The sequence below is a fragment of the Idiotropiscis lumnitzeri genome, chromosome 1 (genome assembly GCF_059441095.1).
Source record: "Idiotropiscis lumnitzeri isolate Australia: NSW breed Sydney's pygmy pipehorse chromosome 1, RoL_Ilum_1.0, whole genome shotgun sequence".
NCBI lineage: Eukaryota > Metazoa > Chordata > Actinopteri > Syngnathiformes > Syngnathidae > Idiotropiscis > Idiotropiscis lumnitzeri.
Window position 1 is genome coordinate 19,720,531 of NC_142391.1, and position 27,441 is coordinate 19,747,971.

At 39.9% G+C, this 27,441-nt stretch overlaps 1 protein-coding gene across 2 annotated transcripts; it reads right to left on the reverse strand.

Annotated features, from left to right (window-relative positions):
• Window positions 1–697: 697 nt before the first annotated feature.
• gabrr2a (gamma-aminobutyric acid type A receptor subunit rho2a) lies at window positions 698–26,709 on the reverse strand. Of its 2 annotated transcripts, none has more exons than XM_088317578.1 (11): window positions 26,660–26,709; window positions 21,982–22,109; window positions 21,308–21,640; window positions 18,594–18,700; window positions 10,655–10,722; window positions 9,758–9,981; window positions 8,644–8,726; window positions 6,579–6,719; window positions 4,810–4,962; window positions 2,836–3,044; window positions 698–1,825 (listed from the first exon to the last, which is right to left on the reverse strand). In XM_088317578.1, exons 3-11 carry the CDS (start codon window positions 21,469–21,471, stop codon window positions 1,490–1,492), a joined length of 1,485 nt encoding a protein of 494 aa, XP_088173704.1. In that variant the 5' UTR covers window positions 21,472–21,640; window positions 21,982–22,109; window positions 26,660–26,709; the 3' UTR covers window positions 698–1,489. The 2 variants fall into 2 exon arrangements, with proteins under 2 accessions (XP_088173704.1, XP_088173788.1); XM_088317662.1 differs by lacking the exon at window positions 698–1,825 and adding an exon at window positions 1,832–2,285.
• Window positions 26,710–27,441: the final 732 nt, after the last annotated feature.

A 27,441-nucleotide genomic window follows, 5' to 3' on the forward strand; every position in this document is an offset into this window, starting at 1 on the left:
AACCCAATGTTTCTCTTCATATATTTCGTATTATAAAATAGCAAATATTGATGTAATAATTTATTAAAAGTTATAATTATTACAAAATTTGCTAAATTGATATCTGGACAATTCAAGTCAATTTGGGCGGTTTCACATTATAAAGTGGTATAAAATCCTTGACGGATTCTTTAATATATGGTCTCATTTTATCAGTGTCACAAATGTCTATTCAATTATATCCTCTATATTGATATAGGTAATTTGAATGTTTTTTGTACCACACTTACATTCATCATTTATGATCACAGATTTTGAACAGGTGTGATATAGTTTCCCCACCCTGTGAATGTCTGATATTGCTCAACGTAGTCCAAGGAATTCTCAGAGAGTTTGTGTGAATAGGAAGACACATGGAAAATTGCCCACAGGTAACATTAAATGTCTAAACAATATTTCACCGACACTTACAGAATTAAAGATAAAGATAAAGATGTCCTTTATTAGTCCCACAATGGAGAAATTTGAGTTTTTTTTGTTTTGTTTTTAAAGATAAACTCTCTGAATCACATACGAGTTAAAATGTTGGAATAACCTTCCTATTTTACCGCTTTAACGAATAACTACAGTTCAAATTAAAATGTAGAATAAATAATCAAGACTTGTTTTTCCAGTAATCCCATTTGAATTCAAATTAAAGTAGTTCCAAAAATAAGACTTTGGAAAATTAATGTTTAATCTATGAACAACAACAACAAAAAAAAAACAATCACTCTTTAAAATATTTTTTCAAGGGGGGATTTGATGCATTCAACTTCAAGTGTTGTCTATTCAGTATCTTACAAAAACCTCATCAAATGAACGCATCCTAATGAAGAAATTCAGGATTGACTAGAATTAGAGCAGACAGAATGTAACAACATTGAACTTTCTTTCAGACATCCTATTCATTGCAACCATCATACGCCACACATTTCAAGAAATAATTCCAATCAATTCTGACATAATCCTTACCTAGAGAAAAGCAAAACACCTTTTTATTTCAGCACATGAGAACAAAAAGGAATCACCTAAATCGCTCACTCCCAGATAATATTTAGGACTTATGCTTATCGGAAAATCTGTTCCAAGAATGTGAAATAAGAGATGCGAATTTTCTTTAACACCAAAAAAAGAATTCCAACACTTAAGAGTACATGATAGCAACCAGATAAAAATAAGCGTGTACTGTATGTGTGTCGACATACACACACAAGCACATGCACACCCACGCATACCCGTACGGGTTGTGTGTGCGTGAATTTGCCGTCTAGCACCAATTCAATGTAAATAGTATTGTATTGTAATTGATTTGTGTTGTGTCCCGTCACTCTCCAGCATCTTAAGCAACAAACATATTGTCCAGGAGGCATTTTTTTATTTGTTCAGAATTGTAACATTTCAATCAAGTTTGTATTCCGTCTTTGTCACAATTTCAATGACAGCAGCCTTAAATAAATGGGATGTGTGTTCAGCAGTAAACTGACCAATAGATGAGATTGAAGAAAATGTACGACCCGGGAAAAATCATCCGTGAGTAGTTGTCAATGGCATGCGTGTTTTGAATGATGTTTAGGGCACGTAGGTTCTTCTTCTTCTTGGTGGTGGTGGACTCACTGCTCACTGACAGATGAACCACCATATGTTCTGTTTTTTCTGAAACATCATGCATTTCTTCCTGCTCCTCATCGGGCACCATGGGCTCTTCAGTGTAGCCGGCGAGACTGTTGGTATCGGCTTCGCTATAGGTGCCATCTAACATTGCCATGGTTCTTGTCTGGGAAATGCCACATGTGCAGGGCAGTGACTACCAGGAAAGAAGCAATAAGGCAATAACTTCATGAGAAAATACGGGAAGATAATGTGACAAAGTAATACCAGAACAAATACATAAAACCACCTTTTTAGAAAATATTTTTTTTGAAAGGACTTCATATTTTAAAAATATTTAATAGAGCATAGTCACTCTCAAATAATATAATTTATTTAAATTGCAAAAAAAAAAAAAGTAGCGCAGCACCAAAAGCCTTAATAAATGTGAGCTATAAAAATTGAAGCTATCCTCACATTTATCCATCAAACAAATCTCACTCTAAAGCGGGTGTCGTCAATCCTGTTCCTAGGGGCCCGTTTCACGGATGCTTTCCATCTTTCCCGGCTGCAACACACCTGATTTAATTGGTCAGATAGTCAGCAAGGTCCGCAGAAGCCGGATAACAATTCCGATGATTTGAATCAACAGGGAGAGAGGAAAACATCCGCACCAGCTGGAAAGGTAATGTGAGTTGTTCTACTTTTGACAAACACGACAGGTGCAGACAACATAATACTGAATGTGAATGGATGGCTCCATTTTAATAGTGCCTTGCTTTGAATCTAATATGAGCCCCATGTTGTCCCCTTGCTGGGATGGTATATCTTTCTTGCTTTCTCAAATGCAGATGGGCGGCTGGTCTGTCACTGAAATCACACCAAAGATTTACTGGCCATCAAAACTGGCTGTGACAGGCTTCAACTGTCCATTGCCAATTGTTTCGTTGTACTGATTGTTAGAAGTTATTCATGCCCGCTCTTTTGTCCATCCTGTGAGCTTTCAGTTAAAAAAAAAAGAATGAGGACCAAATAACAGTTCCTCATCTCGATTTCGAGCCAGACCAAGCATGCCAATATCCAAATATCGATTTCTCCATAAAGCTGTTTTAATATCTGCTAGTTTCTCTGCCCTCCGTTGGCACGAGAGTGAGAGATTTCTCCTTCCATTAGAAAGCAGGGGGCTGAGACAGGATCATGCCAAACAACCAGGTGAGACCAACCTACCTGGGATCGTGCCTGCTCTCTCATTTTACGTTCCCGACGGTCCTGAGCAGTGGACAGGTAGTTGACTGCAGCATACTCCAACACAGATAAGAAGACAAAGACAAAGCTGACCCAGAGGTAAATGTCCACTGCCTTGATGTATGAGACTCGAGGCATCGACGCATTCACACCCGTGATGATGGTGGACATGGTGAGTACAGTGGTGATGCCTAGACACAAGATACAGAAGATGACATTACATTAAGTTCACGGGATACACTGTGAGAAGTGTGCTGTCTAGCTTCGTGAATTCAATAACATCTTCATTGACACCAGATGGTGTGGTTCAACTGCCAGGGGCACCCGTCCCTAAACACAGATCACGCACTGTGCGGAGTGTCCGATCGTCTGTGGGGGTCCGCATTTCATGTCGTCGTCTAAAAAGTCGCCAAAATATTTTTGTTGCATAACGGCCATTCACCTCAGGCATCGAGCGACTTTTGCCCATCGTCCTACGTGATGATACTACAGCCTACATTTCATCGATGCAGATGAGTAGTTTTCGATCTGATTTTTTTTTTTTTTGATCAACTATTAACAAATCAACTGTTCGCTTGGACTTTAATCGAAAATGTGTCGATAGAATATGTGATCAGTACTGGAATAGTGATTTAGACAAAAGAATATCATTTCAAAAAGGTGGTCTTGGGAATACCTTTGCCTAAACACCTGTTTGACACGCTAAGATGCTAGATTTCAGATTTTTCATCTGTTTGTAAATACAAACTAACCCTGCCTTTCAGTTTATGAGTCTCACGCGATGCCAATTGCCATTGCAGATTTACGGCACTTTTTAAAGAGTTTTAACTTTTAGCCATAAAACAATTTTGTAACATTAGACCAAATATACGAAATGTGGCTTGTCGTAGGTACGCTGTTTGAAATTCAAAATCTCAATCAATCCTCCATAGTTTATTTCTGAGTGAATTGACCAAGAGAAACTGCCTTGTCTATGTAAGGTTTCCCTTCAACCTGGGTGTCAGCTGAAAAAGTGAAAACAAAAGAAAAATGATCTTCATTGTAGAGTTGGTGGCTCTCGTGGAAACTGTTCAAATGGCTCTTTAGCTGCCCATTGTAATATAAATATGTCCCTCCTCACTTGGAAGGAGAAGAAAATAAACAAAACATTGCCTAATGTGCAAATACTGCCATCAATAGTCACCAAAATTGATGTTGGCATCTCTAAAACGTGTTTCAAATTATTATGCAAAGTACATTGTATTCACATTTTCATGAATAATTGATGGGCATTTTAGTCACTATATTTTTTAAGTCTTCAGCTGTGACTGTTTATATTAAATTGCATCGAGAGAAATGTTGAAACAACAGTACTTTTACAATAAATAAATAGAATGAATAAATCCATTGTTCCAAATTATTAAGCGCAACAGCATTTCAAGATATTTTATAGGCTGTAAAGAACTCAAAATGGTTAAATGTTGAATTTGCAGCATTATTAAGATCTTATAAAATTCAATATTTTGGATTGAAATAACTTTTGAATAAACAGGCCTAGTCGCATGTAATTAAAGGACCCCTTCCTTGATATCAATTTAATAAGCCTTGAATGTTAGTGTCCAAAAATGCAAGCTCAAATCGGCGCGAGACTGTTAGGCCACAACAAAGAGAAGCAGTCAGTTGAATCAGAGAAGATTAGAATTTGCTCAGAAATTTGTTTAATCCTAACAATTTTTACCCCCCACTTTTGAAGTGCTGACTCCTCATATAATTCAATCACTGGTGCTATTTTAGACACTGCAATTATATTGTGTCACAAGGCCCTTACATATGGTCACGAGGAGGCCCTCAAAATGTTGAATATATGCAACAACTGGAAATTCCCATAGCGAGAGAAATCACATCAGGATTCGGGAGATTCCTTCACCCCCCCCCCCTCCCCCCTTTGATTCAGACGATAATGGATTTTACTTTTACCTAGGGAAACTCTGGCTGGCACAGCCCGGCGGTCAATCCAAAAGGACACCCATGATAGCATGACCATGAGTGTGGCAGGAAAATATGTCTGCAGCAGAAAGAAGAAGATGTGGCGTCTCAGCGTGAAGTTGATGTAGAGGCGATTGTACCAGCCTGAAAACACAGTGCCATAACAGCTCAGTTGGGTGTCCAAGGAAGATTAAACTACATAAAAACATATTCGTCATTGAGGAGTTCCACTAGATTGATGCATGGTTCAAATTGCTACATTGTTGCTTTTTCACTTGCACCTCATATTTTTAGAAAACCACATGCTATCAGTTCTCCCCCAAAACACTAAACAAAATGCATGAAGGCGACCACATATTGTCTTGCAAAAATCTTTCTACCATCAATGAAGTACCTTATTTTTTAGAGAACGTGATGGAGAAGCTGAGCTTACATTTGTGTTTTTGTGACTTCTCTTCTTATATAAAATATAACCCACTTGCTTGATAATTTGGATAAGCCAGTTAAATAGAATATCGTCTGGTTTGATGAGGGCAAAATGTAACTGTTTGGATGCCATAATGCACACCACGTTTGGAAGAGAAATGGTATTGCACATCACCCTAAAAACATCATATCAACAGTGAAATTCAACACTGGGAACATGATGATGTAGGGTTGCTTTTCAGATAATGGTAATGGAAAATTCCACATGATTGAGGAAAAGATGAACTGTCAAATGTACTGAGACATTCTTGCTAAAACTCTGCCGCCATCTATGAGGATGATGAAAATGAAATGAGGGTTGAAAATTCAGCAGGATAATAATCCAAAACATACCGGCAAGGAAGCTCTCAATTGGTTTCAAAGAAAATAAAAAAACAAACTGAACTGAGAAAGAACTGAAACTCAAGATTTTATATATTTTCATATATATATCCATCTTCTGTACCGCTTCTCCTCACTAGAGTTTGCACGTTCTCCCCATGCCTGCGTGGGTTTCCTCCCACATTCCAAAAACAAGCATGGCAGGTTGATTGGACACTCTAAATTGCCCCTAGGTATGAGTGTGAGCGCGGTTTGGTTGTTCGTCTCTGTGTGCCCTGCGATTGGCTGGCAACCAATTCAGGGGGTGACCCCGCCTACTGCCCGAAGACAGCTGGGATAGGCTCCAGCGCCCTCCGCGACCCTCGTGCGGAGAAGCGGTATAGATAATGGATGGATGGATATATATGTAGTACAGATTGCTGAATGGACTGATCGTCTATGAATGCTAATATAAGAGATTTTGGATGTAGTCCAATAAAATCCATCCATCCATCCATATGAGTTGTTTCTCCTCGTAGGGATCGCGGGCACGCTGGAACCTGTCCCAGCTGTCTACAGGCAGTAGGCGGGATACACATTGGACTGGTTGCCAGCCAATTGTAGGGCCCACAAAGACGACCTAGGGGCAATTCAGAGTGTCCAATCAAAATACCGTGCATGTTTTTGGAATGTGGGAGGAAACTGGAGCAGCCGGAGAAAATACACGCAGACTCGGGGAGAACATGCAAATTCCACATGGGATGGCTGGAACCGGAATCGAACCTACAACCTCTGCACTGTGAGGCTGTCATGCTAAACACTTAACCAACGTGCCGCCCGATAAAATCGGATACTGTTTTTTTGGCTAATATCGGACCGATATCTGAGATCCAAATGTCGGATCGGGACACCCTTAAAAAAAAAAATAAAAATACATTTCTTTTTTTAAACACAGTATTACAATATTAAACTACCTGTGCTGCTGTAGTAGGCCAAACGAGACGTTGTGTGGAACTTCTGGATGAGGAACTGTGATAATGAAATACGATCATCAGTACTTAGGGACTCATCACCGCTTTTCCAGTAAAGCATCAAGTCTTCATCTGTGTATGCATCTGTAAAATATCAGACAGCATTGTTATAGATGCACTAATTTTAAAACATGTGTTATAGATCAATTACCATAATTTGGAGAGCCGTAACTTTTCCCCCATGCTTGTGATGCGGTTCATTTCAGGATTGTCGCTAACTAACAAACTAGGATTCACATATGGAAAGCTGGCAAAAGTCATTGACCATGTTCAGAGATTGCATCCAGACATGTCCATTGCAAGAAACCCCTTAAACTCATATTATTAGCTTTTTTTTTTTTAAATCTACTTCTTTCCCACATATTTTCATTCAAAATTATAACTCTAGGCAAAGAGGAGAGGCCAGCCAGACTACATATATATATATATACATATATATATACATATACATATATATATATATATATATATATATATATATCAATGGCGGCCGTGCATTTCACACGTCAGGCCTTCAGTGACGTCCTACTTAGTCCTGCTTGAATAAATCCCACCAAGGCTTCTTTTGAAAGGTCCGTCTTGAAAATGACCTCGCACGTGTATCTGGAATTAAATCCACACTTTTGCCTCCTTCGGCCATTGTGGTTTAAAAAGGCAAGAATATATTTTACATTTTCGAACGGTCGCCAGTTACGACTTCCGGGTGTGTTGATTGCGCATAGTGCTGCCCCCTCACGAGTGAGTATCCAATCACAAGATGCGTTTATCACCTTCAGCGCAAGTCCAGCAAGAAGGCTCACTGTAACCAAGCTGTGATCTGATTGACTATCGCAACTGTCTATCAACTCTGAAAGCTCATTGACTTTGATAGAACAGACGCTCGCACAATTGTATCTGAAGGCTTCGGACGAATAGTGCTTGCTCCTGGTATTGTGAAATCTGCCTGGCAACACGAGCTAGCTGAATTCTGATTCGATAAAAACTCTCACCTAAAAATACAACACTATAGGATATAATATGACATCAGTGTGAAGAATATGTTCACGATTTCTTGATTATGTTAGGCCAGCAGAGAAGGCCTTGAAGGCCCACCACTGATATATTCAAGTCCAAGTGGTCCAATCAATGACAACATTTTGGGGCTGACGTGGGAGACATGGGCATGGATGGATATATATGGATCATGGATATATCTTAAGGGACTAACAATGTCACTTAGGTGCAAAAGTGAAGACACCGGCGGCCATCTTATATTGCCACTCGCTAAACGTGCCAAACTTGAATACATTGATTTCGCTACTAGTGTTACGCAAAGATTTGTCTGCATCATGTTGTGAGAACCATCAACAAAGAAATGAAAGCTTGGCCCATCGGGACAAAATTTGCTGAACATACTGAGATAATTCTACTCTGAATAGTTGAAGCAATGAAGTTGGTTCCAAGACATCATACGACACCAAGAACACACCGAAAGACAGGAGAGACAGGTAGAATTCCTGGTGGGGCTTGCAAACTTGCTTGTGGATGCAAGAAGAAGCTGCACTGAACAATTGCTTTGACAACAACCTCCCACACCTGCCCCTGGGAAAAGGACTGTGTGTCGGGTGAACTGGAGATGCAAGTACAATCATGCCAATGTACGGAGTGTCGACTGCTACAAATGTACGTGGAAAATGCAGAAGGGTGCCAGGTATGTTCTGAGTATGCAGAGGCTGAAGGAATGCTGAAATGTCGGCGACACTCACAAAGAACGGCATACCACCATTCTGTTCCAAAGTACACAAATTTTTGCGTTATTTTTTTTTACATGCAGCATTATTTTTTTATATATCGATATTCATATTTGATCAGATTCTTGTGATTCCTAAAAAAACAAAAAGGACATTGGATGGATTTTGACTCTTCCCCCCTCCCTCTCCAGTTCTCTGAATAGAAGAAGCACTCAAGATGAGGATGGTGGATATCGATGACAGATGTATGACTATGTCATTGAGGATTTTCAACTCACAGCTCTCCAACTCCAGGGAACAAGTCTGAGAATCCAGCGGAAACCGGCTGAAGTCCATGTTACAAGCTGCAGTCACTGTGACTCTAAGACACATCAAAAGGACAATCATGGCATTGCATCCATTCTTCAGTACTATCAGAGAGGGGTGAATACTGAATCCTGGATCCCAAAGCAGAATCAACAGAAGAGAGTAATCAAACTGAATTTATTAAACCAAGAGAGAATGAGAAACAATCTTATCAAAAGAAAACAATGACAACAAAAGGTCAACGTGAACAAACAAGTGACAAACAAAAACTTACTCAAGGAGGTAAACAGAGCCACCGCTGAAGGAAATGACAACGGGAATACATATTGGAAATCTATTCTACACAAGGATAGAAACACTCATATACGTAAATATTGTCAACAGTCAAGCAAAATGTTAGCACAAACAGCCAAACACATGAAATACAAAGTACAAGAGATCAGCCAGAAACACAAAAACCCTCGAGATGATGGTGGGAAGCAATGCAGTAAAAGCACCTTTCTTCTTCTGCTGCTGCTGTACCTATTAAGCAAGCGCATTGTCATTGTCAGCAGGTGCTGCTCAGTAAGCTGTGGCCACCAGCGCTTACCAAGGAGAAGGGAGAAACAAACAGTGACTAACACGCAGGCAGAGAAAAATTCAGCCAAATCCATCCATCTCCTGCGGCTTATCTCAGGCCAGGTCGCACATTTAGCCACATAGATATGTGGTCAATCAAACCTCACCAAAAGATGAAACATTTTGGTGGGTCAGATTAGAGCTGTTGCTCCTCCAGATGTACCAACTGAAGTGGCTGAGCCTCCTTGGATAGCTCCCCAGATGAGGGGTTTTGGACATTTTTTAATGTGGAATGATTTCTCTCAGTTGGCCTGGCAAATGGAAGAGCTGGATTAAGTGACCCGGTCTCCATGATAAGGCTTATGCCCTTGCGAAGAGACCTCTGATAAGGGGTAGAAGATGAATAGACGGTTGGTATCTGTTGGCTGACAGATCTAAAAACCTCATCTCTGATCACTATCATGATCTTAAATTCTACTGCAACAGATGAACTTAAATAATATCAATAAATGATGACTTGATACACACCTTAGACTGTAAAGAACGTGACCATCAGGAAAGACACGCAGCATTATGTTGTCTGTGGTGGTGTCATGGATGAAGGATCTCTTGGAGTGGACAAAAAACACATCAGGCACCCAGATCTTTTTCACCAGACGGCCATCAAATGTCATGCTCTTGTTGGTACTGCTGGTGAATGACAGACGCTCATCTTTCCAATAATGTCTCAGGTACAGTGTCATGGTAAAGTCCTGTTGGAAGATGGCGTGAAAGTCAATCAGAGAACAGTGAAGATGCAGTCAAAAGCCATTGCAGCAAATATTGTTCGAAGGGAAGGCAAGGCAGCTTTATTCTTCGAATGCAAAGGAAAGCTTATACTGTACATACTACTTTACATATTGACAGGTGGCGACAACATTTAGGAATGGTGGACACAACTTATTTGTGGTACTACACCATCGATAAATCATTGGCTGTTATGTCTTAATTTGCGGGTGCTGATCTCAAAATTTGCATAAAAAAATTCGAATAAGACGAGATTGGTGTCAATTTTGCTCTGTGCACACTTTTAAATGAATACAAACACATTAAAACATATCATAAATTTAGAGGCAGCAAAAGCAAAAATATTGTCCAAACGGTTTTAAAAAAATAGAGAAATTCTAATTCTAACTTACATGGAAAATCTGCAATATAGCGCCGAGCATGAACCGCAATATAGCGGGGATTAATAATAATAATAATAACAATAAGCTAAATTTAAATTCTGTATTAGTTTCCTATTTAAATGAAATGACACATTCATGAAACGGATGCTCAAATATAATAATTTTATTATTTATAATTATAATTTTATAATTTAATTCATACATTTATAACAATGAAAATCTATGCAACACCCCAAATACACAGAGGCTACCGTACCATGTCAACTTCCGAGATACTGTCCAAGCTCTCCACCTGAACATCTACTCCCACAGGGATGGCAGGACCTTAAAAACAAAATGACACATTAAAGCATCAGCTGGTGTGTGTGCAAAGTTTTATTACATTTTGTGCATATTTGTTAAATAAAACATTTCTTGTCGCCACTAGGTGGTGCAAAAAAAATAAACTATTGTCATATAGATGTCTTCAGGCCTGACTATACACATGGGTAGTTTGAGCATGTGCAGGGGAGTTATTAAGCATTTCCTCTTTTGTGGAGAAGGATGTATGAAACATAATTATATAATATTTCGAAAACTCGGGGTGTTTTCCATTGTTGTAGTCCCAAGCCTTCAAATGGCAAAGTCGAAGGGTTACGGGTGCAAAAGTATGACCCAGGTAAATGTGCAAAAATGGGTTAAACTTGGACTTTCAAAAATTCATAGACTATGGCTGCAATGGACATACCAGCATTCTTTTTGTTGGTTTGTTTTTTTTTCCATTGTTTTTTTTCACCGTTGCTTTCATTGTTTATGACAACTTTAAAATCTCAAAATTTTTACCAGGCCGATAAGTGTTTCATTCAGTTTTGTTAAACTCAGTATACTTCTCAAATAGTGGGGCGGCGGGCCCCTCCATTGGAGGGGGTGCGATCTGAGGGGGACACGTGTGAACCTTCATGCTTTTTTTCCCGCCGTACTAAAAAAAGCGTAATTGCACAGCCACTCCAGTAGTTGGCAGCGGCGCTCTCATTGCCCATTTTGTGCAGCGAGTATTAACTCTGTGGTGTAGGTTTGTTTTGCAATGAAAATGCTATTATTTATAGTTGTGGCGGAGAGTTGGGGTGTTAGGGTGGGGGTACAAATTGTTTTCTTCTTGCTAACAGAAAATAATTGAAAAGCACTGGCTTATTTGTTGACATTTTATCATATTTGTTGCTGTTCTCAGGAAGAGAAAAGGAATGCAATAAATGGGAGAAATGTCATTTTATATTTGCATCTCATTCCCTGAACACACATTGTACTTGAAAAAGAATTGATTTAAAATGTTGTATATTGTTCAAATAAACTTATGGGTTTATATATCATGTCAAAATTTGAATATCTTGGCATCATTATTTTCCTTCTAGAAAAAAAAACAGCCCATCCCTTTAAAAAAAAAAAATTGGGGGTGGAACAATATATGCTAATCAGGCCCTTCAAATGAGCGTCTTTGTAAGAAATATGTTCAAGATCTAATTCAGTATTGCTAAATGTGTGCTTTTTTTCAAAGCTCAAATCATCCCATTTTCAAAATTCTTGCTGCATTGTAGGCAGGTTGAAGTGGCTTTTCCTAACCAGACTTTGCGTTTTGACAGATTATAATTTTGGGGAAGTTCAATCAAGGTCATGAATTGCATGAATTGAATGATGCAGTTCAGTTCAGTTGATGCAAATGATACTGGTCCTGTATTTACTTGGTATTGCATCGATTCGCTCGTCTCTGCATTCACCTCCAATTGCTTTTGGAATATTTTGAATCCTTGTGCCGCCTGCTTCTTAGTTGTGACAAAGTGTTATTTGCAGAGTAACATCTGGCTGATGGTGTAACAGATTGGTGCCAATGCAAATCTAAACTGTAAGCAGGAGGAACGGCTGCCAGCTTAATCTGCTCAGCATTGCTGCCATGGGAGCCTTCCACATAACTATGTACCGAAAGAGTTGGATTTCAAATCACCGAAACAACACCATTCAATGGAACTAATAGCTAAAAGGCCGACTGTACTTTGAGTCAAAATATTTGATGGTCTTGGGTTGTAAACTGGTTGTCATTGTTACGACAGTGTGACAAGTTCATATACCAACGAGATTACATTGCATGACACGTTGATGCTCTGGGATAAAGCAGATGACATCACGGCTCTTCTCCAATGAGCGTTAGCTTGAGCATGGCAACAGAGTTATGATCGCAATAAAATACTTCCATTCATACAGTCAATTTGTTCCTTTTTAAATAGATTATAGATTTACAACGGAATCCGTTTTTATGTCGGTGATGGAACCCCAATTTGTATATTCCATTTTTTATTATGTGCATGAGTCATTTTTTCGTTATCTAGATTATCTTCCCCTGCAGTCTGTGTTCATATGCATTCTCTAGTGTCAGTGAACACAAGCTCCCCAGTGCCACTTCAATATGTTTTTGCTGATGTTGAGCGGAGAGAGTTTATGCGTGACTTGTGGAAAATCATTTAGACGCGGAGGCTAAAAACGTTTAAGACTATCGAGCAGGTCTGTCCCCCGAGTTCCCTACAGCACCAGGCCCCAGTGGGTCAGTACCCTATGAACTAAAACCAGCAGCAGCTCAACCTTGCACGATTCACCAAACAAAATGAGCAGGTCAAGGACCAAGTTCTGGCTCCACTAAAGTCCTCCTGGTTTGTCAGAGAAGAACTCCTGCTCCTTTCTGTCCCACTGGCAGGAGGCCCCAAGGACAACCCAGGACACGCTAGAGAGACTGTCTCCCAGATGCCTTGGGAACGTCTCGACAAGATCTGAGGTGGACCTACTCGGAGGCAGTGCTATGGAGATTTATCATTTACCAACCGGGCCGGGTTTTGAGGAGGACCCATCTCTCCGAAGATATATTCCTACAGCATTCATCTTGGTAAATTTACGTTTACATTATTCTAATTAACATTGCATCGCACGAGATGGCGTTACAATGTTGCCCACTTGGCATCCCTTAGAGATTAGTCATCATGGATGGTGGATTAGATCCATTTAATTAATTTATTTTTAGTTTTTCCTTGCCCTCCTGTGGGTTGAAATCAAGAAATGTTGTCAATACTAGTTAACGGTGTGCATGTGAATCCCTAGGTGACTTTTTGTGATTAAGGGCTATATAAATAATTTTGACTTTGACTTGACTCTGGAGCCCGGTTTGTAGTTGGAAAAGTGTTGCACTGCGATCCATGCTTGCCAGCTATTGCTGATGTCCAATAACCACATTCTGTACCGAAGATGGTAACTTTGTCCTTCACTTCTCATTGGGGTGGTCACATGTCCAGACAGTTTAGTGTGTGTGAAGACATCCAGGACCTCGTCCACAAAGATAGCCCAATATAGTGTGGTTGAAACGGTGATGCATCTGCTGGGAAGCACCATCTGGCCACATCCTGATGGTCTTAGTGATGGTGGGGGAGGATTTTCGGAGGGGTATATACGCAGGGATTAATTGTAGGGTGATGTGGTCCAAAGTGTTTAAGTGTGGTGAAGGTCGGGTCTTGTAGCCCAGCGGGATGTTACTGTAAGCCTTGTCCAATGTGTTAACTCCTCTAGTTGCACTATTTACATGTGTCGTATGTTGCCCCTATGCTTGTGCAGGTTTTCTCTGAGTACTCTGGCTGCCTCCCACAGCCCAAAAACATTTCCAGATGTTCCTTGTGATTTGCTGGTGACTCGTGCAAGGCGTATCCCACCTCAGTCAACGGGGATAGGTGCTCGTCACCCATGACCCTAATGAGGACAAGTGCTATTAAAACTGAAAGGAAATCTATTTAGTACCTACAGTGGGGAGAATAATTATTGATCACCTGCTAAATTCACAAGTTTTCTTGATTACAACGTAATTTAACTTTTTCTTACACATACATAGACACACTCACACGCACACACACACACACACAAATGAAAAGTGAGGATTGCGTGGAAGAATGGAAGTGTTTTCTTTGAGGGTTCAGTCTCAGAGTGAGTGATACACTGGTTATTTCTTACTGTTCAAGAGAAACTTGGGCTATTAGATTACAAAATCACAAAGCCTTCAAATGTAAAGGCTAAATCTGGAATATTGCTAAACCATCACATTTTCTAAAAAGCACATGATCTCTTCCGTAGTAAACAAAACGACATTACTCTGAGCACACGCATCAAGTGATCTGGCTGATGGGTTTTCCCTCTCTTCCTTCTATGCAGATTAACAACAAGTTTAATGTGTTATTCTACTGAGGATTAAAAGCAATAACACATACCACATGTCAGTCTCTCCCCCCACTCTCTCGGCGTGTGTGAGAGAGAGAGAGAGAGAGAAACAGAGAGAGAGAGAGAGAGAGAGAAAAAATGTGTTTTTACAGAATCAGGCATACGTTGTGGAGATTCATTTTATTGACAAATAGTTTGGTCAAAAATGTAGATTTTGAGATTTTTCCAAAAATATCCTTCTTTATGGTCTTTATTTTAATTTCCCAGCAGCGCAGAGGTTGAAACTGTAGTTTACGGAAAAAAAAGTGAGTAGTAGACAATGTGCGCCGTAACAAAAGACTCCAGTGCTTGTTTTTGCCTCGAGAACCAAGCTGTCTAAAACTAACCTGAAGGTCCTCGCACCCATTGTCACTTCACAAATAATTTATGTAAATGGACAAATAAATCAATAAAAGTCGAAATACTGTACACCATAATGTGACCCCAGCACGAAATCGGCCTGGACGTCTTCAAGTCTCTCGATGTTCCAACCTCCAATAAGGTTTGTTCAGGGCAGCTCGAAAGGAGAGTCTGTCGAGTTGAATCCCAGATTCAGATGCAGCAATGTGGTTTTCGTCCAGGGCGTTGAATAAAGGACCAGCTCTACACCCTTGACAGGACCCCATTGGAGCCAATTTTCACGTGTTTTGTGGACTTGAAGAAGGCGTTCGACCATGTCCCTCAGGGAGTTCTGTGGGGGGTGCTACGGGAGTATGGAGTACATGATACGGGTTGTCGAGTCCCAAACCCAGTCCGCATTGCCGGCAGTAAGTCAGACTCATTTCCGGTGAGAGTTCACCTATTCCATTCAGAACAATACAGTACAATATGACTATTTAAATATAGACAGTATTTCCAGGCAGAACCATACCAGTCAGTCTACACTCCAACCCTCACATATGGTCACAAGCTGTGGGTTGTTGGTGAAAGAGTAAGTTTCCGTATACAGGTTGCTGGAATTAGTTACCTCTGTGAGGTGTCTGTGATCTCCCTTCAGAGATAGGGTGAGTAGCTTGGTGATTCAGGAGGGGCTCAAAGTAGAGCCGCTGCTCCTCCGCATCAAGAGGACCCAGATGAGGTGGTTCTAACATCTAATTAGATACCTCCTGGACACCGTAGGTGTTCCAGGCATGTCCCACCGGAAGGAAGGGCCGGGGATGACCCACGAAATGCTGGCGTAGGAACTGAGGTTGGGAACAAGAAACCCCTTCAACAGCATACATTTTCGGCAAGGAGAGAGATACGATCATATCGTAGCAGACTCCTCAACAGATACGAAAATCTGTCATAAATCCTGAAATTCATTGATTATAGACCAGCTATCATGATGCTCCGGATCGGTTGCGTGAGGCTTTACAGTTTTAAGCTCTTTGTCCATACTTAACATTATGCTTACAGTCAAAAGCAGCAGTGTCCAGTCATAGTAACACTAATAGTTTCATTCACATTTCTCATTTGTTTGACTATTTACCTGGAGACACCTACAATAACCAAACAGACATTGAGGAGGACACAGACACCGTGAACTCCTAAATCACTAAGGACATCTATGATGTGACCGACACAAGGAACATCATCACCCGGGCTAACCAGAAGCCATGGTTGACAGGAGACGTTCATTGGCTGTTGAAGGCCAGAGACTTCACCTTCAGAGCTGGGGAAGAATGTGGACAGCATGTTCCATGGCATCTGGACTCGCAGATGTTTTGTCTGCCACTTTCATTGCCATCCTGTCCACCGTCTTCAGCCGTAAGGGCAACCCTCTCAAACAAGTTAAGGACAACGTGTCTTCCTTCGTGTCTGCAGAGTTTGAGGATTACTTGACAGTCCAGGGTTTTACACACTGCCGCAGTTCCATTTATTATCCTTGTAGCAATGGTGAAGTTGTGAGATGGAACAGAGTCCTGAAAGACCGTCTCCAGACTGCTGACATTGAGATTTTCTTCTGTCATACCGAGCCAATACCCATGCAGTGACTCAAGTCTCTCTGGCTGATCTGCTGCATGGTTGTCCTTTCCGTACAAGCTTGAACATCAAAGGTCTGCCGCCCCACTCCTGCTTCTACTCGATGTGACACACTGTGGCACTGAAACAACTCAAAGTCAAAGCGTACACAGATGTGCATCTTGGTGCACAGTTGCTTGCGTTTCAGCTGGGATCTTAAGTCCGGGTTAAGAAGCCTGGTATCAAAAAGAAAGGGCACTTCAAGTTCACACAGCCCCTCCGGGTGATGGCAAAGATCGGCCCCGCAACCTACAAACTGTACACTTGTCGCCTGCATTTACCACAGCCCCTGCAGCACGCCCACAGTTCGTGGCCTGACCGGAGGAGGTTTACATGCCCCCTCCTGCTGCTCCGCCTCCTCATGCATCTTCTGTACTCCAGCGAGGCCACAGGCAGATTCGCCCTCCTTCTTGGTTGGAAGACTATGTACTCTGTGTTTTTTAGGGGGGTGGGTTCAGTGTTATAGACTGTTGGAACCCATGGCCGGTTTACATTTATGGATTGTTGCATCCTAACTAGTTTGATTGTTTTAGCCACAAAAGGAGAAAACAAATATTGAAGAAAAAAAAATGAAATCATATAATCAATTGGAGGGACATCTTTCGTGTTTAGTAAAGGTGCTTTTCATTTGTTACCAATCCTTCTATACCGAAGTCACTGACATTCTCAGATGTTTTCAGTATAGATGTAACTGTAGCTTGAGTTTTGAATCTCTGAAATATTTCTGAATTATTCGGGGCTTACTTGATTTGCTGCCAGTTAACTGATTGCTGACTAGTCTGTTACTTGGTTTGAGTGTTCATTTAAAAGAAAAATCTATATTGCTGGAAGGTTATTCCTAAAAGAAGGATGTGTGGTGTGGTGTTGTCTTGAAGCCCGCAGCTTTGAGGATTCCTCTCTCTGCTCCTTTCTCCTTTACGTGACTATACAACAGGTTAGTTTACTTTTTTGGTAATTATTTTGGTGTTTATTTTATTTCATTAATGAAAATCCATTCCTCCATTTTCTGTACCACTTCTCCTCACAAGGGTCACCGAGCATGCTGGAGCCTATCCCAGCTATCTTCGGGCAGAGGCTGGCTACACCTTGAACTGATTGCCAGCCAATCACAGGGCTCACAAAGACAAACAACCATTCACACCCAGGGCCAATTTACAGTGTTGAATCGACCTGCCAAGCATGTTTTTGGAATGTGGGAGGAAACCGGAGTACCCGGAGAAAACCCACGCAGACACAGGCAGAACATGCAAACTCCACACAGGAAGGCTAGAGCCGGAATGGATCATTAATGAAAATGTTTTTTCAATTTTAGCTTTAGGTATTCCTTGGTTTTAATGAACTAAAATAACCTTGGACTCTAAGTGGCAAGAAAAGTGGTGTTGAAGATGATTAGACTTTATATTGTTTATTATACTTTAGTTATATTATGAATTGCACATCATATGCACAAAATACACTTTATAAATGGCCAGAATTTGTCATGTGAGTTGCCTGTATAAAAATTATTTGACTGAAAAATATGCCAAGAAGAATGTATCGGTATTGGTATTGATTATTTTGCAAGAAAAAGTGCGGTATCATATCAAATCTGTCAAGTGTGGTATCGGCCATCCCTGATGAGTTGTTTTTCATTTCCTTCTTCTGCATTCAACAGTGGCAACTTAGGGTGTAGTAACGCCATTGCGTGGCGCAGCTCATTGTGTCCACTGCACATCACTTTGCCGAGTCAATAATGGTATAAAAGTCTGGTGCACACTCATGATCCAAATCGTCCCGAGGCATACCCAATCGAAAGAGATGAGTCAAACGGTCAAAACGGTAAACATTAAGCCTTTTTTTTTTCCAAAACTTTTGTGGAAAGAGTTGACGAAAATAATCCAAAATACTTGGAGAGGCATCATCACGCAATCTGCAAGCAAATGGCAGCTACCTACCTCCAAATGCTGGCCTCATGGTGAAGTCATGATCATCTACTTTGATGAGATGCTCTGTCTTCATTTTGCGAGACTTGGTCACATCCGGAGGCTTCTTTGCTAAAGAGCTAGAGGAAGACAATGAGGAGAGCATTATGTATCCTGATGTACCTTTTACAGAATTAACAATGGCAATACACACCACTTTTTTCCTCTCTGTTTGATTAATCATTTTATTAATTTTATATGGCTAAGAGATCCTACCCCAATTTTATTTTCATAATATTGTATTCCAAATGCCAAGAGGCAGGAAACACCCTGAAATGATAGCCAGTCACTTTACTCCAGGGCACAAAGTGAGATCCATCAAGGCATGGTGTGGGAGAGCCTGACAGCTCCTGGTCTCAAAACACCATTGACGCATACTCCGCAACTTCTGCACATAAGTCACAAGTAGTACCCCTCCATGAGATTGGCGCCGATAGTCAATGAATAAGAGTAATTACTTCGTCTTTGAGCTCTTTTGTCCAACTAGGCAGAATGTCCATGTGAATATGAGCAAAGTTCATTTATCCATCTTTCCATTATCTCCCGATTATCCGGGATCAGGTCGCGGAGGCAGCAGCTTCAGCAGAGAAGCCCAGACTTCCCTCTATCCAGCTACGTCTTCTAGCTCCTCCAGAGGAATCCCCAGGTGGAGAAGCGGTATAGAAAATGGATGGGTGGACATGTGACTTGTTTTCGCACTCGTAGGGCCCGTGATAGAATATAAAACTTTACAACTTGCCGATTGCTCTTGCGTGTTCACCGTGTTTGTATATGGGAGGGAGTGACTTCACTTTGCTTCAAGCAGACAAGAGAAGCACTCATCCTAAAAAAAAAACCCTTTGGCGTTACCCTCTCTCCCACGGCAACATGTACAGACAGCTTTATTTATTTATTTATTTTTTGGGAGGGAAGGGGATAGACAGGTGAAATGTAAGGGCCGAAGCACTTTAAAAGCATGTGAAAAGACGGGGATGAATTAGCCATTAATTGTGCAGAGCAGCCTTCATGCGTGTTTGTTTGTTTTTGTTGTTTTTACTCATTTTGCTGTTGCCGTAATTTAGACAATTAGCATCTATGTCAAGAGTAGTGGTGCAGCGTACCACGTAAGACACTGTTCGGATCGCATCATGGATTTTGAGTCACAGATCGGATCGTTCTACAGATCAACATAAAAAAGAAGATGTGTTCATTTATTTTAGCAAACGTGTATGCTCATTTAAAAAAAAAAAAAGAAAAAAATCTCCTAATGTCCAATATGGACTTTTAGTAATTAGGAACGTAACTTAACACAATTAAAAGACAGGATACGTGGTAGAGTGTATAAAATAATATCCTGCTAGACATTTTGAGCTAAATGTTAAAAAAATAAAATTATTTAATGAGTATCAGTGTTCATTCAATAAATTAAGTGAAAATTTAATGAATTCAATTCAATTCAATTCAATGAAAAAGAACTCAAAGTGCACTTTCCCTTCCTGTAAACACGGAGAGTGTACTACAAAGTAATCTAGGTTTGCAATTTTGAAAAAGAATTTGAAAAAAAAGTAAGCCAAGGAACAGCTATTGAACTACTAGCACTTGTTGGCAATGCTAACAGCTAGCTGCTAGCCACGAACACCGGAGAGTTGTGCCGCGTCACACAATGACGGCATAATTAACTAGCGATTTGTTTGCATTCTAAATTAGCAACTTAATATGATCACGGGGTGGCGTGATGATTTTGGTGGCAACTGTGTAATGTCAATGAAAAGTCCGAGAAGGAAATCCGAAAGGTAAAAAATGAAAGTCAAGTGATCTGTTACGCCACCACGCGGGCCAAGTTCACAGTAACAGTCTCCCAATTGCCTCGGTGTATTATTATTTTAAGCTTTATTTTAAGTTAACCTTTTCTGAGGAGGTGTGTTCATTGAGCATGTTTGCAGCTTCCTTAACATGTCTGTCCCAATCTGTCGGGACAAGAGACATAATTTGATGACTTGTTTCACCCTAAGTTGCCAAAATGCTAATTAAGTGAACAATGAGGGTTTTGTGTCAGGTGTGCTGCCTCAGCACCCTGAGATGTGTGTGTGCCTGGAAACTTTGTAGGTTCAGTGTGTCGGAGTTGCCAGTAGCTGAATTCAATCTTCCGAATCACTGCGGCTATTTCAGAAGCTCTGGGACATCGCCAGGTTGTCTTCGCTTGGAACCAAGTTTGTAGTTATTTTGCATTTTGTCTTACTGAACCTACTTTGACTAATCTGACATTTTGAGGCAAAATCCAGAAAAGTGCAGCCGCCCAAAAAGCTCAAAAACACTTGTGCTAATACATAAATATTTATAAAGATGTTAAAATTTGAAGGATTTTAGTCTACTACTGCTACTGGACATCTGATTATCATCATCTCATATCCCATTTGACGACTCACATCAAGCTCACTTTCCAGTGCAGTGTGATGAAGCCACCTGTTTGATTGCATTCAACTTTAGGATTCTTTCACCTCCTCAAATTATGGTGGATAAATATTCGTCATTGCCAGTTTTAATTATTGTGCCAGTAAGCTCATAAAGTCAATAAACCATTGCAACGAAATGCGCAGAGTCTAGAAAATTGGAAATAAAATGATATAATTTCTCGCATTTTTTTAAAATGAACAACAACAAAGATAAATCAGGCAATAAACGGGGTTGTAACATTTAAAGTTACTTACGTGCCATGCTTTTGTGTCTCCACAGGACCCGTCCATCGCCGCTCCCGATGACGGCATTCCCCCGTTATTAGTAGACACAGAAATAAAATCAAAGGTTTGGTAAAATTGGGCATTTTGATGACAAAAAAACACAGGTAGGACTTGTGAACTCTCCCTCTATGCATTTCATTCCAGCAGGACTTGGGCAGAGCATGACTCTCAACTGAGGATGGATGAGTCCTCAGTCATGGCATCAGACTCTCTGCAGTCGCAGAGGAAAGTATGCACATGTGTGCGCCGATTCACCGTCTGCACTTTCCACAACAGGGCGGAGGAGGGGAGTCGAATGAACAGCTGACGCCCCGCTCGGAGGGGAGAGAGAAAAAAAAATACATTGGGATTATTTGTGGCTACGCATGGCACAACACGAGAGGGAGATTATGCCTCCCTCTGGTAAAAAAAAAAAATAAAAAAAACCCTCAGGATTGTAGAACTGTTTTGCTCAACAAACGTAAACCCTGATGTTAAAGCGCAACCCGTTTTCCCAAAACAAAAACTGCAGTTTTTGTTCCCAGACTGCTTGTGTGTACTGAGTAATGAAATTACTAAGGCAAAATGCCAAAGAAAGAAATAACCGGACAAGGACAATCACGAACAAGAATATGTCAATTCAGCAAAGGACTGTATACACGCACCGTGATTCCTTCGTGAACGCCAATAGCGTATGTACGTTGGTTCAGTAAATCCTGCGTACATTGGACGTTGGCTGCTGATTGGTCGTTCGTGAAGATTGACGACATGCGCGTGGCTGCGCTCAAATAAACTGAGAAAAGAACAAATCACTTCAGGAAGTGATCCATTCACACGCGCTCACTCAAAAGATTCGTTCTTTTTGAACGAATCGTTGAGGAACGACCCAACGCTAAGACGCAAAATGCCGCGGTCAGCTTTTCTTTCACATTTGGTATGGACATTGATCATGTGACAGTCGCGATACATTTTGAGCCCACAATAACCTTTTCATTTGACCATTTATGACTCACACATCTTTTAAATAGTAAATAAATACTTAGCTGTTTACAATGGGCATTCCTTGCAAACCTCTGGAAAATAATTGTCAGACTGGAATTGTGTCACGTTCTTTCTGCAGATGTGACGTCATGGACATACTCGTTGTTGTCTCGAGATTCGCAACCAGAAATTTGAGTACTGAAGAGCACTAAGATCGGAGCTGTGCTTGAAAATTGACATGCACGTTAATTTATTTTTACTCCAAAGGTAAAAAGTAATGATATTGTTATTGTCATTAAGAATGTGCATTGTGCACATGAAGAAAGGCATGTGCATTTTCCTGTTTCAGCCACAGGTGTCAGTAGTGATTAGAAATTCAAAAACCTGCAGAATACAGCTTGAACATTATGGCGAATAAAGATGATTTTGCTTCTGATGTCACTTATTTCTTTGTTCTCGTTAGTTCTTGGGGTCACAGGATTTTGGACTAACGAGAGCCTGCTCAAAGAGAGTTCGAATAATGAAGCCCAGTGGAGACAGAAACGGGCAGTATTATCAACAAGCAATTTTGCATTTTATTATTATTAGTTTTTTAATGTTATGTAAGTGTTAAACATTGTCCTTGACGGTTGTTGTACGTGGGAGGTCATTTTTCTTAATTTTATTATTTATTTTTTTACAGGGTCAACACGACTAATTTGCATGTAATGTCCCTGGGCAAGCAGACAAAAAAAAAAAAAAAACGCAAAACAACAACAGTACAAAAAAAACGACAACAGAAGATAATGGATTATATAAAAAGAGGAGGTACTGGATAAAATTAAATTACTATTGGAAGAATGATAAATACAATACACAAGTATTGGTTTGAGAATTGCAATACATGCCAAGCAATCATTAGTGGTGGTCGTTTTGAGGTAAGTGTAGCCAAAACTGGATGTTGAGTTCAATACTGTCGGGCTAATGCCTTAAAAAGGTAACATCATAGAAATATATTACATAGAGGCGTATCAAAATAGCCTTTATTGTATTGAATTGTATCGTTCCAAAAGTGATACATCACTTAATATTTCCTTTATTAGTCCCACAATGGGGAAATTCGAGATTCGAACCCAGGCCTCCTGGAGAGACTGGGTCCTGAACGCGGCGCCTTAGACCACTCGGCCATGTCATGTTTACAGATAAGGTTTGAAATATGCTAATTAAGGACATTTGAAGCGCAAATGATTAATTATGATTAATTTTAAGGAGTCATTTCTTCAGTCAATTCTTGGAATCTGAAGCAAGGTTTTTCATTAAACATCAACAACATGACATGCATCTCACTTAATAATGGAAAAAAAAATTGTTTTCCATTTTTACTTAAGCAACAGATTTTATTTGTCAAATCCAAACTGTGCATTGCAGCAATTTGTAGTTTGTGTAGAAACATTTTCAGTGGGGCAATTTCAAACACATATGGATTTAGAATTAAATTTAGCATTTATTGAATGAAAAAACGAAGGCATTAAATACAGTAAGGCTTGAGCAGGAATTTTTGCAACTATTAAGATAATTAGTGGTAAATTGAGGGTCGACGGCATTTTTAAGCGCACGGACGCACGTGCGTGTACACGCCACCCGTTACTTCGTAAAAAAAAAAAATAATGTCATGTCATCATATTTCAACTTAAGCTAGCTCGCAGTACAACACAATCCGACTCTATCCATATCAACAAGATCGATCAAATTACAAGGCATGAATTGACTGCATTGCACACTACTATGTCCTTGACTTTTGCGTACTAAGAGACAAATTAAACAGAAACAGAGCGGCCAATTTACAGAAAGCTTGTCATCGCCATTTTCCGAATCTGAAGACGACCCCGTGGGCCGATGACGTCATGCGCACACGGGGTCAAACTAGGTGGGGTGGCCAATTCACGGAAAGCTCATGTTTTCTACATCTTTTATTCGCCCGTTCATTGCGTTTTTACCAGAGTAATTATTTATTATTCATACTCTTTCTCAAAGAAACTCTTTGGGTGACTTTTTTGTGTCCTATACATTTTAAGCATTCCACAGTTAATTCTATATATATATATATATATATATATATATATATATATATATATGATTATATATTAGATTTTCTAAATTCTTAGCAATAGCATTGAGGACCCAATTGCTTTCTTAGACAGCGGGGAGCAAGTGCTAAGACAGCAGGAATGCTCATCATGGGGGAATGGAGGAAAACACCACTTTGTGGGGTGTTTTGGGGATGAATTAGCATTTTAACTCGCCTCAAAGGTCAAACAACTTGATTTGGCATGATAGAGGCCATTTAAAGGCCTCTGTGGTCCTCCAATGTTGACAGTACTGTAGAACAGCTTTACGACTTTTAGCGCAGACATTTTTCCAAATTATTAAAGTGGTCAGCAATCATTTCAGATTCAAACCAGATTCCCGTGCTTTGTCGGTTTTACTTATCAACTACTTCCCCTTTTTTAATTATCTGCAGATTTGTTTTTACTGGAATTGTTACACGTGTAGTCTGAGCAGAAAAGCACACTCACTAATCCAGGACAGTACCCTTCTGCTTCACTTTGTTATGACCTGCAGCATTGCATCTGCATTAGAACCACAACTGGTAAAAACTTTGCTTATTATGAGTTATGACACTTTTTTTTTTTTTTATTCCCACAGGGTAATGCCTAAAACCTAGACGCAACACAGGTGAAGGTCACCTCCCGAGTCCAGTTGCTGCTTATGCCAAACTGCTGCATAAAAGCTTACTGAGAAGTGTTGGAAATAGTCATAAAAGCCAAGCATTTTGATGTGCTATACAGTGGGAGATTGACTGACAAATGCCTCAACGTTTTATTTATTTATTTTTAGCTTGGTCAGTTTTTTCTCTTTGCTTTGATATATATATATATATATATATATATATATATATATATATATATATATATATATATATATATATATATATATATATATATATATATATATACATATACACAAGGCAGTTTGGCGGCGAGCATGCAAGCAGCCGCAAATCCGGACGACAGCTTGACATAGACGCTTTTTTTTTTTTTTAACTAGTTCGGTGCTGGTTAGTGTGACCTGTTTACTGTAATCCCTGATACGTGACATAAGTGGCATTTTTCCTGGTCACTATTAAATACACACAGTCCTACGAGTGACCCCGATTAATGCTTAAACAACATTAAACTTCATTCGTCACGACACTATGTGATTGTGAACATGTAAATTCAGTCAGGTAACTGAAAACTGACCAAGTTGTTTGTTTCCACGGCTGTGGTTAGGTTCACATAGAGACGTGAAACACGCCCCAATGCGGAAATATGTATGAATTGACTTGCGGAAAATTTTGGGGTTGGTCTTATCGAGCCAGAATTAGCTTTTGATGGCTAATTCTGGCTCGATAAGACAAGGGAGCTAGCAGGAGCTAACAGCCATGGCTGCCTGCCTGTCTGCCTACGGAGCTGTAACAAAACTTTAGCTTCGCTAAATGTCCCGAAAACTACGACCAATTGCCACCAAAATTCATATGCGCATTCCTAATATTGTCCACTTCAACCTGTAAAAATTTAAATAAAGCAAAAAAGATCAGCACAATATTTTTCATTTTGTTTCTGTGATAGTGGCTTTTTCTAATGGGATGCCACATTTGATGTCAATAAATGCAAAATATTGTGCAGATCATTTTCAGATATTTATATTTAATTTTCTGAAAAAATAATGACTTTTTGACAGAAGCGCTGTAGGAAATAGTCCGGTCATATGCTGCATATCATCATTGTGCCTGATATGGTAGCAACCAATTTTGAATATATCCAGGTGGTAATCCCCTCCCCATCCCAACCTCAAGCAAAAAAATCCTTATAATAGAAAAAAAATATTTAATTTAGCCTAGAATTGGTAACACGTTGCAACTGCAGTCAGTGAGCCTCTAGACAGGGAATTGCTTTGAGAGCTGTCAGTTGAACCAACTAAAACGCTTGATATGAGGACAGGCTGGAAATCCCAGATGGTAAATGCTCAGGCAACACAGGTCGGATTAAATCTGAACATAAAATTGTCTTATGTAACACATGGTAGTGCAGACGACAACCACCAGCAGTTGTTATGCAACTGCCTGCATGACTTAGAATCAGCATGTGTGATCTCCCACACCTCACAAACACACACGCACACACACGAGCAAACACACGATGAAATATAGACGCGGGAAAGACACATGAACATGGAAACAAACAGATCATAGGGTGTTCAATACAAACACAAAAATCGGCCATCAAAACAATTGTGAAATTCTGTTCTGGAGTGAAATATGGTTTTAAAAAACACACTTACAAATGGGAATCCCTGGAGAAATGTAAGCCTCTAATGCAGATTCACTTTATCTGGAAAAAAAGAGAAACAGAGATTGATAACACTGATCGACGCCAAATTTGAATCAGAGGTGGCTTTATGAGTCCTGAAATATTTTTTCTGCAGATTGCAAAACCATCTTTACATTTATTCAAGAACATCAGGTTTTTGAGATGTTTGACCTATAAAAGCTTGTGCAAAACACATTTTACCATGCATTGTGATTTATAGCTGTGTCAGGAAAAACAAACCCCCAAAAATTAATTCATTAATATTACTAAACATTACGATATTGATATCATATTAAATTCTTATTATTAATCATTATTATGAAAACTTGTTCCACTTCTACTCTTGAATGCATTTTACAAAACTCCATATCCAATTATATTGCAGTAAAATATTTTATTTTGAGAAGATTTGTTTTTCATTAAAAAAAAAAAGCATCAAATAATTGTTGCAATAATTGATTCTCCGTTGTGTGAGCCTTACTTCCACTAACTGCACCTTGGATTTCTTGGAAAAACTGTAGACACTTCCTCCATCCACATATAAAGAAACATACAACAATTATTTTTTTTCTACACTATATGGAAAAACCGCTTTGTTAGGCAGGATGACAACTGCCGTGGACACTGACAGGAACATCTAACAAGGACAATGCGCCGACAAGAACTGAATGTAAACGGAACCAAATGCCAACAAATAACGAGACAACGAAGAGCACCTGGATAAGACGCAAAGTGCTGGAAAGGACCTGATTG